The 19851-nt window shown below is 41.6% G+C and overlaps 2 protein-coding genes across 2 annotated transcripts; one reads left to right on the top strand and one right to left on the bottom strand.

Moving 5' to 3' along the window:
- Positions 1-3204: 3204 nt before the first annotated feature.
- timm8b (translocase of inner mitochondrial membrane 8 homolog B (yeast)) lies at positions 3205-4888 on the bottom strand. Its single transcript, XM_061720174.1, has 2 exons — positions 4684-4888; positions 3205-3707 (listed from the first exon to the last, which is right to left on the bottom strand). The coding sequence occupies exons 1-2, from the start codon at positions 4783-4785 to the stop codon at positions 3540-3542; spliced, it is 270 nt and encodes an 89-aa protein (XP_061576158.1). The 5' UTR covers positions 4786-4888; the 3' UTR covers positions 3205-3539.
- A 2867-nt stretch (positions 4889-7755) lies between these two features.
- On the top strand, positions 7756-17454 carry LOC133441427 (succinate dehydrogenase [ubiquinone] cytochrome b small subunit B, mitochondrial-like). Its single transcript, XM_061718706.1, has 4 exons — positions 7756-7892; positions 12656-12766; positions 15085-15235; positions 16810-17454. Exons 1-4 carry the CDS (start codon positions 7844-7846, stop codon positions 16973-16975), a joined length of 477 nt encoding a protein of 158 aa, XP_061574690.1. The 5' UTR covers positions 7756-7843; the 3' UTR covers positions 16976-17454.
- The last annotated feature ends 2397 nt before the right edge of the window (positions 17455-19851 follow it).

Raw genomic sequence — 19851 nt, 5'->3', positions numbered from 1 at the left:
ATGAGTGTGGAAGTATTTACAGTAGTGCAAGGAGGTAGTTGGTAAAAAGTCCAGTGCAATTATATTATGTACAGTTGTGTAGAATAGTGCAAAGAGTTAGTGGGTACTAGCCCCGTTCACTTCTGGGGGGGTGGAGGGGTGAGGGGCCCTGGGGTGGCAGCGTTCAGCAGGGAGACAGCTGTGGGAAAGAAGCTGTTCCTGAACCTGGTGGTTCGTGTACGGAGACTCCTGTAGCGCCTCCCAGAGGGCAGGAGGGCAAACAGCCTGTGTGCTGGGTGGTAGGAGTCCTTGATGATGTTGGTTGCTCTCCTCTTCTTGAGCCGCTCGCTTCATTGGCCATTCAAAGTAAAAAGGCCAAAAAGGCCAAAAAAAACTGTCAGATTACCTATTCCATATGACTCCAAAAGGAACTGGGAGACAATCGGTGGGTAAAATGGTGCATTTATTCAGCTGATAAGTTTGTGTGTGACATTACACTGTAAGGTTGTTCAAGTTGACTGGAGTTACTAATCATCCCATGACCTAACGTTTGTTTTGTAATATGTTTAAGTGTATTTATTGTCTCCTTCTCACACTCAATAACCAATAACCTAAAAGCTTAAGCTAATTAAGGATTGAACGTTTTGAACCTACCATGCTTATAATGTTGTAATTAGGGCTGTCAAACGATTAATTTTTTTAATCACGATTAATCATATGTTGTCCATAGGTAACTTGCGATTAATCGCACATTTATTCACACATTTTTTGTTGTTCTAAATTACCTTAAGGTATTTTTTTTAGGTTTTTAATACTGTTAACAACATGAGAAAGGGCAAATATGCTTGCTTTATGCCTATGTTTATTCAACTTTCCACAAAACAAAAGCTTTTGACCTGAATGTAACATTCCTTCATAAATACAAACACAATGTAGTCCCCAACTTTACACTTGTAAAGACTAACTTAAGATTCTTTGTTGTTTTAAGCAGCTCAATGTAAAACAATGAACCATATGCATCACAAACATTGTACAAGAAGTGCATTGGTCAGTTAAATTTTCCATGTGATTATGTCTAACCTCATACGGAGGAAAATAAAAGGCCCAAAAAATATCTCCTTCTCCTAAGTCGGCTACTGCTTTGGATTAAACTGTTAACTAACCGTATCTTAGGCCCAGTCCCAATCCCCCCCTAGTCCTATTTTTCATCACTACCCCTAAATTTTGTGCGTTCCCGTGAGGGTAGTGGTGTCCCAATTCCTCTTTGCATGTAGGGCTAGTGGGCATAACGAGGGCTAGTGTGTATCAATCTAGCCCTTCACACCGAGGGTTTTCAGATGCTGACTTCGCAACCGAGGGCCTGAGAAAATTTCCCAGAATGCTATACGTCATCATTTGTAGACTAAATAAAAAAAAAAAAAACATGGCGGACATTTCTTTTTTTTTTGTGAATAAAATCAATATTTTGAGTTAGTTTCTGCATAAAAATGCATTTTGATTACATTTCTAGCGAGAAATATATATTTTACTTTCATAATATTCACTCAGTGATGGCTGATGGCTTATGTTTCCGCGTTACACCAACGCAGAGCCTACGGCGTAGGTTATGCGGCGACGCACGCCGTACACCGTAGGCTCTGCGTCGATTTAACACGGAACCATAAATCGCTGGTGATCCTCTCATCCCTGAAAACTTCAGAGCAAATTTCTTAACAGGCCTTATTAGGATAAACTGAGCCCAGGTTGGGGATCTTAAAGGTTACTTTTAAGCCTGAAAAAATATTAAAACTTAATAAAGTGGCATATTAACAGCGCTACAGCGGAAATTAAAACAGCTTTTATCTCTGGGCTTCCTGATATGGTGTGACGTATGTGCAAACGTAACTACGCAGTCGCTTACGTACCCGAACGTGAACCACGCAGTGACGTAGCAAGTGGTGTCCCAATCCCTAGGGAACATTACAAGGGCCCTACTCATTTTTAGGGCTAGTGGTAGAAAGTAGGGGGTGTATTGGATTGGCCCTTAGTAAGTATTAGTAGTATCTTAGCAACAGTGGTTCCCCTGGAAGGCAGTTCATATGTGCAGTCGTTGGATGCTATGCAAATTATGTCAAGCAGACCTTCATCCTCCACGATGTTAATCGGCCTGCAAGCTGTACCCATTTAGCTATCGCCGTTAAAAAGTTCCTTTTTATTTGTCTTTCCTCGCTTTTGAAAAAAGTTAACGCAATAGTCCACCATACTTTTCCTCAAGCTACGGATGCCGTCGACTGCCAGAAATTATAGAATTTTTTTTTAATCCTGCACGTTAATCTTGTGTTAAAAAAATTGTGGGCGTTAAGAGGATGTGAAGTTAACGCGTTATTAACGCATTCACTTTGACAGCCCTAGTTGTAATAGTTTCCCGGGTGGATGCTGATGATGCGACTGCTGATGGAGCAGATCTGAACACTCGGGGAGGAACTCAAACCTCTGACGATGATATTCTTCCGTGGCGACCTCTGAACCCAACAGAGAGCTAAGTAAGGTAACGGTAATGTAACTTTATTGATACCCGAAGGTAGTAAAAAGTTATTACAACACCATACAGTACAGAGACAGTGACACAAGACAAACAGGAGAATAACAAAACTAAACATTGACGGACAAACAAAACAAATGCTCCAGATTGAATAAGCAAAACAATAGATAAATAAATAAATAAATAGACCTAGATGGAGGATGGGAAATCATGTCCTATTCTAGGCATTAATAGCCGAGGGGACAAAACTACATTTATACCTTTTATTTTTGCCCAAAGGCATTTTAAACCTCCGGCCAGAAGGAGATACTGGAATTCACTGTTTAGTGGATGAGATGTATCATCTGAGATGGATCAGCTCGTCTCTGTAGCTGCCCAGTAAAGAGGACAGAAGTTGAGTTGTGGCTCCAATTAGCTCACTGCCACCTCACAATCTGATTAAGCAAGTTTTGATTTTTTAGGCATAAATTGCCAAACCACTAAGCTAAAAGAGATTATTGATTCAATAAAACATCTATAGAACATGGTCAGCAGCTTTTTATCAATGTGAAAAGAGCTTTTTGTTGACTGAAAACCAAACTGACACTGACACAGAACAGGGACTCCAGACCTGCTGTCCTGCCCCGCGTGGCCTTCAGCCCCGCTGGTGAAAACCAGACCCCATGTAACTACGTCTGATGTGTGAAGAAGACACAGAGTCCAGATTCTTCCCAGAAGGTTTGTTTCTTTTTTAATTCCACAGAGGACACAGCAGAACACTTCCCTCCATGTGGACAAATGACATAAAACTGAAAACCAGCAGCACAGGAATGAACCCGAAGTCAACGGTTGTGATGTCGGCGGTCCCGCAGCAGGAACCTCTCTGGTCGAGCCACGGACGGATCATACAGTCCAGCAGTCTGTCAGAGGACCGCGGGTCTCCGTCCCCCCCGGGTCCCCGTCCCCCCCGGGTCTCCTTCCCCCCCGGGTCTCCGTCCCCCCCGGGTCTCCGTCCCCCCCGTCAGACGGAGCGGCCCAGCAGACCCTGGTCCCGGCGCCCTCAGTGAGCTCCCTTCTGCACCATCTGAGTGAAGCGGTTGGTGATGCTCAGGGTGGTGTCGATGAACCTCTCCACACAGTTCACCAGGCACGCCTCGGTCCGGTGGTCCAGCTTGGAGCCCGGGGAGTCCACGCACTTGTCCCAGCAGACGTCCGTGAAGTTGTGCACCTGGAAGAAGCAGAAAGTTGGGCGTGAAGCGACGTTAACCTGGAAGCAGGACTGAGGTCCACAAACCTGCATCTGGACCAACCAGCACACTTCTGGACCCATGTTATATGAACCAGGACTGGGGATCCATTCAAATGTCAAGAATAGATTTGATTCCGATTCTTAAGATTCAGAATCGATAATCAAGATTTGATTAGATTCCGATATTGATTTGGGTTAGTGTTATTAAAACTGTATTTTCAGCTGTTGCATGAATTATATGACTGTAGTTATGCAACAGTTTAAGATTAAGATTCCCAGAATATTCTAATTTTTTGAGATAGGATATTTGAGTTTTCTTAAGCTGTAAACCATGATCAGCAATATTAAAATAATAAAAGGCTTGCAATATTTCAGTTGATTTGTAATGAATCCAGAATGTATGACATTTTTGTTTTTGTAATTGCATTACAGAAAATCACAATATTCTAATTTTCTGAGACAGTCCTGTATAATATATTTGCACTGGACTTTTTACCTTTTAACTACCTCCTCGCACTACTGTAGATACCTCCACACTCATGTAAATATTGTATTATCTTCAATCACCCATGTCTACTGTAATTCATATACTATTCATATTCATATGTAATTCATACTGTAATTCAAATCTGTTTAAATCGTATAATCACATCTCATCTGTTTATAATATATATTAACATTCATTCATGCTGGTCCAGATCAGGACCAGCTGGCCCAGATCACGACCTGCTGGCCCAGATCAGGACCAGCAGGTCTAGATCAGGACCTGTTGGTCCAGATCAGGACCAGCTGGCCCAGATCAGGACCTGTTGGTCCAGATCAGGACCTGCTGGTCCAGATCAGGATCTGCTGGTCCTGATCTGGACCAGCAGGTCCAGATCAGGATCTGCTGGTCCTGATCTGGACCAGCAGGTCCACCTGAGGGCCCAGCATGTGGTCACGTGGTCCGCCTCACCTGCGCCTGGAACTGCGCCTTCTGCTGCTCCACGGCGATCATCCTCTGCAGCTCCGTGGCCTCCGCCTTCTCCGACGAGCTGAAGTTGTCAAAGTTGTCCATTTCCCGGCGAGCTGTTGACCACGGAGGAATGGAGACACGCGGATCCCACGGCTGAGGTCACCTCTGCTTCCGCCGCAGATCAGCGCTGCGCATGCGTGACCGGCGCTGATCTACAACCTGCAGGGATGAGTCTAACACGGCGGTCACGTGGGTCGAGACGCTGTTTAGATCTGCACCAAGAACGTGACACGTGATGTTTACAAAGATATGTTAATGTTAAAGAGAAGTTGACTGAAAACTTGAGCCTGAAAAAAACATTAGCCTAAGTGAAGAAATCAGAATAATCTAGATACGTGTCACTTTTATTAACCTCTGTACAGGTCTTGTTATGATATTTGGTGGTGTGCAGTTTTGTGGGGTTTCCTTTTGTATTTAAAGGAGATATTTTGATACTTTTTCCAAAGATTGACATATAATTTCCTAAGGTATTAATTAGATTTCTGTTACATTGTTTGGTAAAAAGAAAAAGAATTGCCCCGAGAATACAGAAGATTTCAATCCGGTCTTTCTCCTCTTGTTATGACCCTGAAATCATGTCATCTTCCATGTGGGGTAGGGTTAGACATCTCAGAAGAGTATTACGGCCAGGCAGGAGAAAAAATATTTGACAGGGGAAGATTTTTCTTTATTGTGCACTTCGAAAAAAAAGTCGAAATGTCGAGATTAATGTTGAAATACAATTTCAAGAATAAAGTCAAAATTTCGCTTTTTTTCTCAATATTTAAACTTTTTCATGAAATTTTGATTTTTTTCTCTTGAAATTGTACTTCAACATTAATCTCGACATTTAGACTTTTTTCTCGACGTTTAGACTTTTTTCTCGAAGTGCATAATGAAAAAAAAATCCTCCTCCTCTGAAATATTATTTTTATTTTTATTTTTCTCCTGCCTGGCCCTGATACTCTTCCATAGGACCCAGGCCTCCATGAAGCCTCTTTTTCCTCAGACTCCACAGCAACTGGAAGCAAATGGAAGCCAGCTCACGCCCACATCATGCCAATCACAGTTAAACACTTGGGGCCTCATGTACAAAGAGTGCGTGGATTCCGACGTGAATCTGTGTGTGGAATTCTTGCGTACGCAAAAAAAAAATTCAGATGTTCAAAACTGTGCGTACGCCCAAATCCGCGCACGTTTCTTTGAACATCACAATCAATGTGGATTTGAGCGAACATGCAGGAGCACAACACTCTGCCCTGTCTCCTCAAGTAGATGCATTTGAATATGATAATGAGGATAAATATCCATTAAAAACTGCTCATCCTAACAAGGAACTTGGACAAACAAGTAAAACAAATCAAAAAAGACATTGGGCGTGAGCTGGAGACAGTCCTGTCAGAAGTTGAGGCTGGAACAATAATCACAATAATCACAATAATGATAATCTGGCAATCACAGCAAAGTGATTTCAAAACCTTTCCGTGAACCCGTGGCGTTATTTGTCGTGATTATTCATTGCTGTGTCAGATATTGTTTTGGTTGGGTGTATTTCCCGTCATGCACCCCGGGTTGATAATAACTGCACTCACTGATTTTTTTTTCCACCATTGATGTTTTATGGAAGGTTTGCAATAATAATAATAATAATAATAATAATAATAATACATTTCTTATTTGTAATTAACTCAACAGACTTGAGATAATAATCAACTTCAATCAAAAACAACTTAAAGGAGCATGAGGCTCCTTTTAAGAAATGAGACTCTCTAGCGCCACCCTTCACCACGACGGCCGTCGGGGGTACTGCAGCCAACAGTGAAGCCGGCACGGGAGAACGGGGAGATGGTGCATGCAGCGTCATGTGACGTCACATCCGCAGCCCAGCGCGGGAAATTTGGGCCCGAATTGCAGCACATTTTGCAGCACACAGCCTGTTCAAGGCAACAGAGAGATACACTAGAGGGCTCATTCTTTTGGGTTTGGATCGCTTCATCTGACATTATTACTAGAAAACTTAAAACGTATACAAATTTTTTTCATAAATCCTGCCTCAATCCGGCCTCAAGCTCCTTTAAATAATGGAGAAGAGTTTTGAAATTTCAAATTATGGATGTGAAATTTTCCTAATAAAATATAAAGATTGACAATAGTACATAACTTATTTTCTTTGAATTCAAAATAAGTAATAATGTTCTTCCTTTAATGTTGATTAACTGCAGCCTGATCTTCTTATCTGGAATGTTCCGCATCTTTGCGTCCATAGACATATAAAAATGTAGACGCTCCATCGAGCGCTGCTGCGATACGTCAACGTCGCCGCCATATTGGATGTTCAAGACTGCGCTGTAAACTAATACAAGTAAATGGACTTATTTTCATAAAGCGCCTTTCTACAAAGAAATGTACGTTTTACGTCTCATTTATTCATTCACACACGCACTAATATACTTGGGAAGCAGTTAGGCACCAAATATAATATATTATTATTATTATTATTATATTATAATATGTAATATAATAAAACAAATTTTCAAATAACAAAATAACATATTTGAACCATTTTTCAGACAATAAAATAACATTTGACCGATTTTTCAGACAAAATAACTGAAAAAAATTGAAAAATGGTATATATTGTATATGTTGTTTTGTTACTTGAAAAATTTTAAATATGTTTATGTAAAATATGCTTTGTTGATGAGAAAATATGTTTCTCTATTTTTGTTATTTTTGTGAGGGGGGATATATATTGTTTTTCGGCACTACCTTGTTCTCTATAGCTGATATAACATGAATTACTCCTATGTGGGATCAATAAAGTTCTTATTTTTGCCATCTGAGAAAATTAAATAAATTATATTTGGTGCCTAACTGTTTCCCAAGTATATTAGTGCGTGTGTGAATGAATAAATGAGACGTAAAACGTACATTTCTTTGTAGAAAGGCGCTTTGTGAAATAAGTCAATTTACTTGTATTAGTTTACAGCGCAGTCTTGCCACATCCAATATGGCGGCGACGTTGACGTATCACAGCAGCGGGCAAACCACTCGATGCGGCGCTGTTTCATGCTGACTACACCACTACATCCGGGTCACCGGGTGACCTTGGTTGATCATCATGGCGGCCATCGTCAGGTTGAGTTCTATGTGTCGTGGAGGATTCAAACGTAAGTCCTGCTCCCCCCGGGTCCGTTCCTGTACGGTGTGACCAGTCGTGTTTGTCCCAGTGCTGCGGGGCTGTCTGCGGGACCTCGGGGGAGGAAATAGCTAGTTATTTGGAGGATGTAGAACCAAATCTGGTCACCAGAGAAGAGAAGGTTGAAGTTAAATCCCTAAATAAGCGACTTCCAGCCCTGTTTGTGGTGTTTTTAGGGCTGTCGTGTTGGTTAACAGCTGCTGTGATTCCTGGACGATGGTGTCAGGTTTCTCTCTGTGACGTCACAGCCCCAGGGGTCCTGCTGGAAATCCTGGAAATGATTGAATTTTAATGTTGTGTTTTCAAGGCCTGGAAAGTGCTTGAATTTTAGATTAAGTGCTTGAAATTATAACCCTGTCTTTCACAAAATTGGGATCAGACTGTATAGTTTAGTTATTACAAGGAGAAATATAATCCAGGGTTCCTACACCTTTTTCCAAGGTCAAATTCAAGCACTTTCAAGGGTCATTTTCAAAATGTTCAAGCACCTTATCGCTGGGGTCAAATATCTACAGGAATATATATACACACTCATTGTTTTTTCAGCTTTTTATCACAATTATGTACATTGTATCGTGCTGTAAACATGTGGTTATGTTTTACAGGGTTCCTACGGGGGCTTGAAATCCTTGAAAGTGCTTGAATTTCAATGTTGTGTTTTCAAGGCCTGAAAAGTGCTTGAATTTTAAATTAAGTGCTTGAAATTATAACTCTGTCTTTCACCAAATTGGGATCAGATTGTATAGTTTATTTATTACAAGGAGAAATAAAATCAGTAAGATGAAACATAACTAGATGTTTACAACACGATACATAATTGTGATAAAAGGCGGAAAAAATAATTATGAGTATATATATTCCTGTAGATATTTTACCCCAGCGATAAGGTGCTTTAAGATTTTGAAAATTACCCTTGAAAGTGCTTGAAAAGTGGTGGAATTTGACCTTGAAAAATGTGTAGGAACCCTGGTCTCTGGACCTGGACCACGAACACACCGTTCACCTTGCAGGAATAACGGACCCACCACGACGCGGAAACACAAGCCCACTCGGTGCTGCGGTGTTACCATGGAAACGTGGTCTTGATAGTGTCCAGCCAGCGAGGTCGTGTGTCTGGTTCCGCCGACCTGATCACTCCCCTGTTGTCCTTGACGTCCTTCCGCTGAAGAGGGTTGTTCAAAACCATCAAGTACCGTGTTACTTTTCATAAACACAATCACAAGTCTTCTTTGTTGCTCTGGAAAACAGCACAGGAAATTGTGGAGTTCATCCTAACTTCCTGTTCAGAGTCTCCAGGTGAAGAGTGTGGACAAGAGGTTAAGAAACGTGTGCGAGCGGGTGGATAAAAGTGTCAGGTGTGATAAGAGTTTCAGCTAAAATGAAAGGAAAGGTGTACAAAACTGTGGTGAGACCAGCGATGTTGTTGGGTCTAGTCTGTCACTGAGGAAAAGACAGGAGGCAGAGCTGGAGGGAGCAGAGATGAAGATGCTGAGGTTCTCTATCAGTACGTTTACATGCAGCAGTTCAATCGGATTTCTAATCGTTTTTGAGACATTGTTCAGACTTTTAACTGCATGTAAACACCTTAATCCGATCTGCTTCGGACCTATTTCGGACCTATATCGGACATTTAATGATCGGATAGCAACACCTAGATAACCCGTTCAGAGTCTGAATTTTAACTCCATGTATACGGAAACATCAGATATTGCAGTCTGAGCATGCTGGAGAATTTCCTCTGGTGCATTCACCCGGAAGTGAAAGGAGACGGCGCGTGTTAAATAGTTGTTTAAACACTAACATGAAGATCGCGAAAGAGATGGCAGAAGCTTCATGAGGACACCGGAGCAGATCAAAATAAAGTGGAAAAATATACGGAAGGCGTACATTGGTGCCAAACAAAACAGGTCAACCGGAAGTGGCTCATTGTTGAAATGGTTACCATGGTTACCATGGTTACAGCGTCACATAGCGTCACGGAGTCAGCCATGCTCTGGACATTTATCCGATTCTCTGAACAGCATGTAAACTCAGACTAGTGATTGGGTCTTCTGGATGTTTATATGATACGATCATAAATCTCATTTCTTTGCTGCATGTAAACGTACTGTATGGGAGTGACCAGATTGGACAGGATCAGGAATGAAGACATCAGAGGGAAAGCACATGTTAGAAGCTTTGGAGATGAAGTCAGGGAGGCCAGACTGAGATGGTTGGGACATGTCCAGAGGAGAGAGAGTGAATATATTGGTAGAAGGATGCTGAGTTTTAAACTGCCAGGCAGGAGGCCCAGAGGAACCAAAGAGGAGGTTTATAGATGCAGTGAAAGAGGACATGAAGGCAGTTGGGGTAAGAACAATCTAAAGAAATGGCTAATTGACAACCAAATTTGTCGACACTAGTCCCTGATTTACCTGTAGTGCAGGGTCTATATGCTTGTTGTTGGTGTGAAGTTTGTTTGTTGATATGAATACTGGCCTTGTTTGTTGGGGGATGTAGATACATTCCTGTGTTGCTGACGGGTAATGAGAGCGAGTCACTGCTAGTGGATCCGGTTTCCCTGCAGCATCGTTTTCCTGCTGCTTTTTTTCCCGTTTTCCTATGGCGTTGCTTTTCCTCCAGTAACGTTTCCCTGCACTTTGCTGTACCGGGTCGGTTTGATGACCCGGAGGAAGGACGGTGTTCCTCAGCTGATTTTAGGTTTATGGAGCTACAGCTGGTTCCAGGACTGAAGGTGAGGAGGTCGGTTAAAGCAGGACCTCGATGACCCTGCAGATGTCCTGATAGGGCTGGGCGATATATCGAGATTTAAATATATATCGATATATTTTCAAACGCGATATGCTACGAGACAATATAGTTTATATCGATTTTAAAAAATATATATATATACCGGTATTATTATTTATTTTTTTTATGATTTTGATATAGCTTATTTTGTGACAAATTGACTTGAATGTTTTATTTATTTATTTATTTATTTTTTTTATTTATTTATTTTTTTTAAAGATTTTTTTTGGGCTCTAGTGGCCCTTTATTCAAGCTGCAGATATGAAAGGGGTAGAGAGAGATCGGGGATGACATGCAGCAAAGGTGCGCAGGCCAGGATTCAAACCTGCGACCGCTGCAGGAGGACTGTAGCCTCAGTATATGAGCCGCTGCTTAACCCACTGCGCCACCGAGCGGCCCAACTTGAATGTTTTATTTGAGATTTGCACAAATGTTTTGTTATTTGCACAACTGTCAACCTCAGTGGAAAAGTCTGCCTGTTACTGTCTACATTGTATTAATTGCACAGTGTATTTTAATTTAATTGTTATGCAGGAAAGGGATATTTGTTTTATTTTATTCAAGAAGCGTTTTTATTCTATATATGCAGGAAGTTTATTTTTATTTCATTTGTTTTATACATTTTGATATTGTGCAGACCTCTGTTAATAAAGGAACCTGTGTGACATTTGGCACGAGGCTTTTTATTAAAACTGACTGTTTTTTTTAAGGGTTTGCCTCAGAAAAAAATGAAGCTAACAGAGATGCTATGCTATAATGCTTTGGGGGAAACCCCAATTATGGCACAGAAAAAATATCGATATATATCGAGTGTCGCCATTCAGCTAGAAAATATCGAGATATGACTTTTGGTCCATATCGCCCAGCCTTATGTCCTGATATTGATGTCAGTATTTTAGGATTGGTCCGTGTCCTTGAAGCACCAGTGGGACAGCGTTCAGCAGCAGAGCCAGGCACCTCATAGATCCAGGTAGAACCCTACATGTGAGGGTTCTTCTGACGGCGGAGCCTTTTAGGATGTTTCAGGGCTCTGGTTCAGTCGACTCATTCTGGTGGAGAGATGTTAACAGTGAGGTTTTTCTTTTCTGGTCTGGGTCGGTTGAGACCTGCTGCACCACTCGGCATAATTGTTTTTTTGTTGTTTTTTTTTCACTTTATTTTGTGTCGAGGGACATTGTACATTGATAAACATTTTAAAATGTAAATATACCCAATTGTAAATGAGTTTCCCCATTGAGGGAGAAATAAAGGATTATCTTATCTTATCTTGTAGCCAAAAGGCTAATTTGCATTGGCAGTCCCCCTGTAAGATACAAGTAAAAAGATACAAGCAACATTACACAACACACAATATCAACAACAATAGGGCTTGGTCGTCTTGACGTCATCACTTGGCGGAGCCGCCATGTTGGAAGCTACCTTAGCTGCTCTTCGGACCACTGAGCACTGTGTACAGACGTGCTCCCTCTTCGTCGTTCTTCGGTCTCTGGCTTCCTTGTTTAAGGTTCCCGGTAAATTCCAGTTCCTCTCCAGCATTTTTAGTTCCGTCTGTTCACTTGGTGCTACCACACTGCTACTACACTGCTGTTTGTTTATACTCATGAGGCTGCCAACATGGCCGCCGCATCCCAGAATGCAACTTGGCGACCAAGCCCTATTAAAAATTAAACAACACTGCAATTGTTAATACAATAAACCATTAATGATCACAGATTTGAGATGTTTTAAGCCATTCCTTGAGATTTCCCTTAAAGGAAGAGTATGAGGGACAATCCCTTATTGTAGTTGGAAGGCTGGTCCAGATTTTCCCGTCTACAACAGATAACACCTTCATCCCAAAGGTGGTTCATCTATGGGGTATCTCACAGTCACCTCTATCACACGCCTGAGTGTTCATACCACCGTTGTATTGATGTCTAAATGCTGTCTGCTCTGTCTCTTCAGCTCTGCTCTACCACAGCAGCCTGCTGTCCAGGCCGGCCGTCCTCGTCCACAAATACCAGGATCCGCCGCAGCTGCTGACGGCCAGGATTCACTCATCACAGCCTCTGTACGGTCAGTGTTCATGAGCACCTGAGAACGTCGCTCCCGCGGGACAGGAAACTGTCAGGAGGTTAAAGTTCACCACCTCAGAAGGCACACAAAAGTCTTGACGCTTGGTCCGACTTCAAGGCAGGATTTGTTGGTGAAATTAAAGTGATGAGGACACTGAACTTTATGATTTGACCGTTTAACGTTAGCTACCCAAAAATCCAACATTACCTGATACAAAATGGGAACCGCAAATCCACGTTTCGGTGCCTGGAATCCAGTTGTTTCTGCGAATTGCAGCGATCCATTTGTCTCTTACCCTGCGTTCACGCTGAAAGCGTCATAGGCAGCCGGCTGCCATTCAGTTTCTATGAAAACGGGCGTCGAGAGGCAGCCGGAGCAGCGAGAGCAGAGCGTCAATTTGAATTTGAAAAATCTCAACTTTATGCAAATGAGCAGCGGCGACGTCGAGGCAGCGTCCAATCACAGACTGGGATTCCTGAAGTGAGAAGCCTCAATGCAGATTGTATTTTCATGTTCACACAAACGTACACTCATTCACATGCACACATGAGCAGAGCTGTCACTAACACACTTATTTTATCAGGAATTAATATATTTCATCCAGCAAAATGACATTTTTGCTGATTTGACTGCCGTTTTTACCTGAACTGCTCATGTGAAACACGTAACTGATGGTTGAGGAGCTGGATGGTCCCAACTATTTTATTTGCTACATCAATCCAACACAAAATAATTAAAAACTGTGCTGATTAATCACAAAACACAGTTTAAACTATGACCAAATCTGCTCCGACCCGGTGTGTCAGTGTTCACCGCAGACAGACTGCAGCTTCACCGGGACCAAACCTGAACATCAAACTCACTCTTATCTACGCGGAAATAACCCTAAAATATAAAGAAGGCTTCCCAAAGTGTGATCCATGGTGCAATAGGAAACTGAAGATGTGCAGCTATATGAGTAGGCTGTTCCCTCCAGTTCTGCAGCGCAGCTTTAGCCCCGCCCACTGCAGCCGTCGACAGTACATGCAGCTTTCAGTGTGAACCCACCAAGCAGCGAGATGCTGGTGTCAGACGATTTTTGACGCTTTCAGTGTGAACGCAGGGTTAAGCTTATTTTTCGGCAGTCTGTAAAACGATAACTCCGATTTCTTGCTAAATCTATGAGTACAGTCGATCGCACAACAGCTCTTTCCCATTTTAGATGTTTTCCAGTTGCTCAAACTGAAAGTTTACGCTGACACTCAGTCTTTCTGACACTCAGTCTTTCTGACACTCAGTCTTTCTGACACTCAGTCTATCTGACACTCAGTCTTTCTGACACTCGGTGTGTGTAACCCGCTGTGAAGTCACATCTGTGACATCATGCGCATCAGGAGGTCCGGATGCCACAGCGATATATAAATCCAAGTATCGATTTAAAAAAAAAAAAAAATGTAGATGGTTCCTCTGCTCCGTCCTTGAGAACCTGCAGGTAGCTTTCTTCTTGACACTGGTCCGGCCGAGGTGGGCTTTGGTCCGGCTGGTAACCTGGTTGTAGTCTGGGAAGACCTGGTTGTGGTCTGGTGGGACCCTTATGGTGCTTTTACACTAGTACCTACTCAGCTGCTGGTAACCAGGTGGTAACCTCAGGGCTTAAAGTATTCCGGCACCGTGCCGGATCTCCGGCGTACAGAGTTTTTTTTCTCGGTGTGCGAGTTTGACTGCTTTAACAAAAAAAAATGAAAAGATGAGTAACTTTAACGGTTTACATATAAATATGTGTTGATAGGCTACGGGATATTGTCAGTTTGAGTCAACCGAGTTCGTCTACCAACGGAATGAGACGAAAGCAGCTCTGGCGCTTAAACAAACTAACACTAGCCAATCAGAAGTAGAGTGGAGATCTTTGATGGCAGCAGAGCGCAGAGCGGTGTTTCAACCTGGGGACAATATATATGACATATATATATATATATATATATATATATATATTGTCCTTTACTGAATTAAATGGTTGCTAATCAACAATTCCACCAATTAATTAGCCTGCCTGAGTTTCACCTGCCCTTATAACATTATGACCTTTAGTTTAAAATATTCATATTTTAGATTGTAGGTCATCTTATACCCCGTCAAACACAATGACAACTAGCGAAACTTGATATCAAAAGCATCCATAATGAAAAGGAAAATAATATTCAAATTATGTCATTTTTGTTGCTTGCCAAATTGCCGAGCGCATGTGTCCCCGCTCCCGGAAAAAAGTTCAAGCTCAGGATTCTTTTTTACTTTAAGCCCTGTAACCTGGGAGTAACCTGCCTGTAACCTTGTCTCTGCAGCGGGCAGCGACTCCAAGGCCGCGTCCCTCCACTGGACGGCTGAGCGGGCTCTGAGCGTGCTGCTGCTGGCTCTGGGCCCGGCTGCGTACTTCAGTCCCAGTCCCATAGTCGACTACTCCCTGGCCGCCACGCTGACCCTGCACGGACACTGGTAACCGCCACACGCTGCTCTCACGCACACTCTCACTTCCTGTTAGTCAGGAAAGAGGACATGAGAACCCCCTAAATCAGTCCAGTCTTCTTTACTTCCTATTTACAGTTTATTAGACAGACACTTCCTCTTTCCTGCGTTCAGAGCAGAAGTTTTATTCACCCACAGATGGACGGTTAAGTCCCTCCATCACTTGAGGTCAATAGATGATTGTTGTGGGTCTCAGTATTAGAAAAATAAACCCAAAAATAAATAAACTGAAACCAGCCTTCAAAGTTAGCAGCAGCTGAATAATACCTCATCACCGGGTCAGGTTTAGTTTGTAAAACCTTTGCAAGATCAGGCCACATGTTTTAGTGGAGTTAAAGTATTGGCTCCAGAGTAGATGTCTGGTCTCTGAACCCCCTCCCAGAGTCCGGTAGCAGCTGCTGGTCTGGATAACGGCAGGTTCTGGTGGGATGTTTGGGTCACCACTAGGGGGAGTTAAAAACAATTAAAATAAGTTATTTATTCATGTGTGAGTGATGATTCATACATTATCAAAGGTATGTTATTGTACAAAAACACAATAATTATTTAGATTATTTAATTATTTAGATTTTTTTCTCCCTAATTTTACCAAAGCCTTTGCACATTTTTACATAGTTTTCAGAATTAATCATTTAACTTAATATTTTATTATATATAATATATAATATATATATTATATTTTATTTTTAAACTATTTTTGTTACCTTGTTTCTGGTACCTCTGTTCATTTACATCATTATTTAAGTATTTGTTTGATTTTATTTGTTTATTCTAATTAATAATGTCTGTTTTTGTACATTTGAATTTATTCTTATATGGAGAACATATTGACGAGGTTCTGTTTATCTAAGTTGAGTGATTTTAATTATAGTTCTAGTTTTTATAGTACTTTGTTGTTGCACTTAATTGTTGTTGTTCCACTTCAAATAGTTTTTTAATTTTTTTTATTTAACCTTTATTTAACCAGGAAAAGAAACCCATTGAGATTAAAAATCTCTTTTGCAAAGGTGTCCTGGCCAAGAGGCAGCACAAGATTTCAGATATTAAAATATACAGAGGTGTGATGTGAAATATTAAAATCAAATAAAATCAAATGAAACAAAAAATGGAAATCATTTACAACAGTTACAAATTAGAGATGCTGTCTCAAGTGCACTCATTCTAGACTAAAATCACTCAGTGGAATAAGTTGTTGCACATTGCTGTTGCAGTTTATTTAAAACCAAAAATAAAGTAGATAACGTGTTTATAAATGATCTATTTGATTATTTTGTTTCTTTTAGTCGGCCTACACTGTAGATGACACTCGGTATCACACTTAGTACTATATCACTTTAAATATTAAGTGTAAATCAACCCCAGGCCGCTCTTGTAGCTGAATTTGCTCCATTTCAGATTAAAATCCATAGATGGTAAAAAGCTGCCAGTTCTGAGGAGGATTCCCACGGTCACGTGTTCCTGGTATTAGAGCAGGTGCTACCCTCTCTTCTGCTAACCTGCTGCTCTCTGTCCCCCCTGTTCCCCCGTCCCCTCCCGTTCCTCAGGGGTCTGGGCCAGGTCCTCACAGACTACGTCCACGGAGACACGAAGGTGAAGCTGGCCAACGCGGGTCTGTTCCTGCTGTCCACCGTGACCTTCGCCGGCCTCTGCTACTTCAACTACAACGACGTGGGCATCTGCAAGGCCGTCGCTCTGCTCTGGAGCAAATGAGCCGCGGGGACTCGGAGCTGCAGCGCCAGACACCAGATTGTACAAAATGTCAAGGTGTTCTCTGTAAATTGCTATAAATATCTAATTTTGAGGATATTCCATCGATGTATACGTAACGTTTAGTTGTTATGAAAGCCCATCAGAGTGGAGCAGCAGACGCCGCTTCCTCCTCCTCCGCTCGCGTGAGAGTTCCGTTTCTGTTCAGACACAAGAAATGTTTCTTTTTTTAACCACAAAACCGCCGTGACTCCGAGCATGTCTTTACGCAACATCTCAATGTTTGTCAGAAGTGTTTCCCGGCGTCCGCTCTGACACCTCGGAGGGTCCCGGGCGGTTGCCACGGCAGCAGCGCGCCGCTGCAGGCTCCAGCCGCGGCTCCTTCAGGGGTCAGGGGTCACCGGGCGCTGGAACGCTGTATTTATGGCTGAATATCTCCAACACTGTAAATCCAATGAAGACAATAAAATATCAAAAACATACTTGTGACGTGTGATGTCCTACACATTTTTCAAGGTCAAATTCAAGCACTTTCAAGGGTAATTTTCCAAATCTTCAAGCACCTTATCGCTGAGGTAAAATATCTACAGGAATATATATATACTCAATTATTTTTTCCACTTTTTATCACAATTATGTACAGGACTGTGTCAGAAAATTAGAATATTGTGATAAAGTTCTTTATTTTCTGTAATGCAATTTAAAAAAATAAAAAAAAAGTCATACATTCTGGATTCATTACAAATCAACTGAAATATTGCAAGCCTTTTATTATTTTTGAGATAGGATATTTGAGTTTTCTTAAGCTGTAAGTCATGATCAGCAATATTAAAATAATAAAAGGCTTGCAATATTTCAGTTGATTTGTAATGAATCCAGAATGTATGACATTTTTGTTTTTGTAATTGCATTACAGAAAATCACAATATTCTAATTTTCTGAGACAGTCCTGTATATTATATTGTGTTGTAAACATCTAGTTATGTTTCATCTTACTGATTTTCAGGGTTCCTACGGGGACTTGAAATCCTTGAAAGTGCTTGGATTTCAATGTTGTGTTTTCAAGGCCTGAAAAGTGCTTGAATTTTAGTTTAAGTGCTTGAAAGTGCTTGAAATTATAACTCTGTCTCTCACAAAATTGGGATCAGACTGTATAGTTTAGTTATTACACAAAGAAATAAAATCAGTAAGATAAAACCACGGTTCCTACACATTTTTCAAGGTCAAATTCAAGCACTTTTCAAGCACTTTCAAGGGTCATTTTCAAAATGTTCAAGCACCTTATCTCTGGGGTCAAATATCTACAGGAATATATATACTCATGGTTATTTTTTCCACTTTTTATCACAATTATGTACATTATATTGTGTTGTAAACATCTGGTTATGTTTCATTTTACTGAGACACAGAGTTATAATTTCAAGCACTTAAACTAAAATTCAAGCACTTTTCAGGCCTTGAAAACACAACATTGAAATTCAAGCACTTTCAAGGATTTCCAGGCCCCGTAGGAACCCTGTTTTTATTTAAAAGGTTTAGCCGTTGCCGGGGAAACAAGGCGGTGCTGCAGCTTTTATCCAGCAGGGCTTGTGCAGAACTCTGATTCGTTCAAGTCACAACTCGTCACGCATGAAGAGAGATGAACAGGAGGAGCCGGCTGCACCCTGTACAAGTACTAGTACCTCAGGCTACTGTGAAGTACTAGTACCTCAGGCTACGGTGAAGTACTAGTACCTCAGGCTACTGTGAAGTACTAGTACCTCAGGCTACTGTGAAGTACTAGTACCTCAGGCTACTGTGAAGTACTAGTACCTCAGGCTACTGTGAAGTACTAGTACCTCAGGCTACGGTGAAGTACTAGTACCTCAGGCTACTGTGAAGTACTAGTACCTCAGGCTACTGTGAAGTACTAGTACCTCAGGCTACTCTGAAGTACTAGTACCTCAGGCTACGGTGAAGTACTAGTACCTCAGGCTACTGTGAAGTACTAGTACCTCAGGCTACTGTGAAGTACTAGTCAAATCAAACTTTATTTCTTGAGCACCTTTCATGCATAGAATGCAGCACAAAGTGCTTTACATAAAACAAATACACAAACATAAACCGTATTAATGCCCTGCCCCCCTGCTCCCGCCCTCTGGTCCTCGTCAGCACGCGTGCAGCTGAATTATGTAATAATTGTAGGTTGTACATGTTCTTTTTGGGAAGGGCAGAGAGCAGGGCGTTACAATAATCTAAACGACAGGAGATAAAAGCATTAGCACCTCCGTACTAGCCTGAGAGAGAAACGGGCCACTCTGGCTGTTCTTAAGGTGGTAAAAACATATCTTTGTTATGTTTTAAAGTACCTCAGGCTACTCTGAAGTACCACCACGGCAGGAAACACCAGTGTTGTGCAAGTTCATACTTTTCACTAGTTCAAAGTTCAGTTCACATAGTTTAAAAGTTCACGTTCATAGTTCACCATTTTCACTTTGAACTAGTTCAAATTCAGTTCATTTCAATATTTTTAGGTGAGAAGTACGAATGAAATGCCAGACTATCCTAAAACTGTTCACTGTACACAATCATGTTTTATCCTAGTGGCTTTTCAACTTTACTCAGAGGCTGTAAATCTCCAACAATGTCAACATTATCTGTTTGTTCACCTGTTGCTGGTAAATCCTCCCCCTGAAGGAGCAGCAGGGGGACTGGGGTCGTTTCAAATGTGAAGTTGACGAGGTAGACGTTCAGACTTGTTTTCTCAGCGCAGGTGGACATAATTTGCACAGAAAGGTTAGATTTTTACCATTGGACTCTTTGGGAGACGATGTGTAAAATCATAAGCGGATCATCACCTGACGTCTCTCTCTCTTCACTGGTCATGTAAAGATGCACCG

Source organism: Cololabis saira, chromosome 4 (genome assembly GCF_033807715.1).
Source record: "Cololabis saira isolate AMF1-May2022 chromosome 4, fColSai1.1, whole genome shotgun sequence".
Classification (NCBI taxonomy): Eukaryota; Metazoa; Chordata; class Actinopteri; order Beloniformes; family Belonidae; genus Cololabis; species Cololabis saira.
This window is presented reverse-complemented; position numbering and strand designations above follow the sequence as displayed.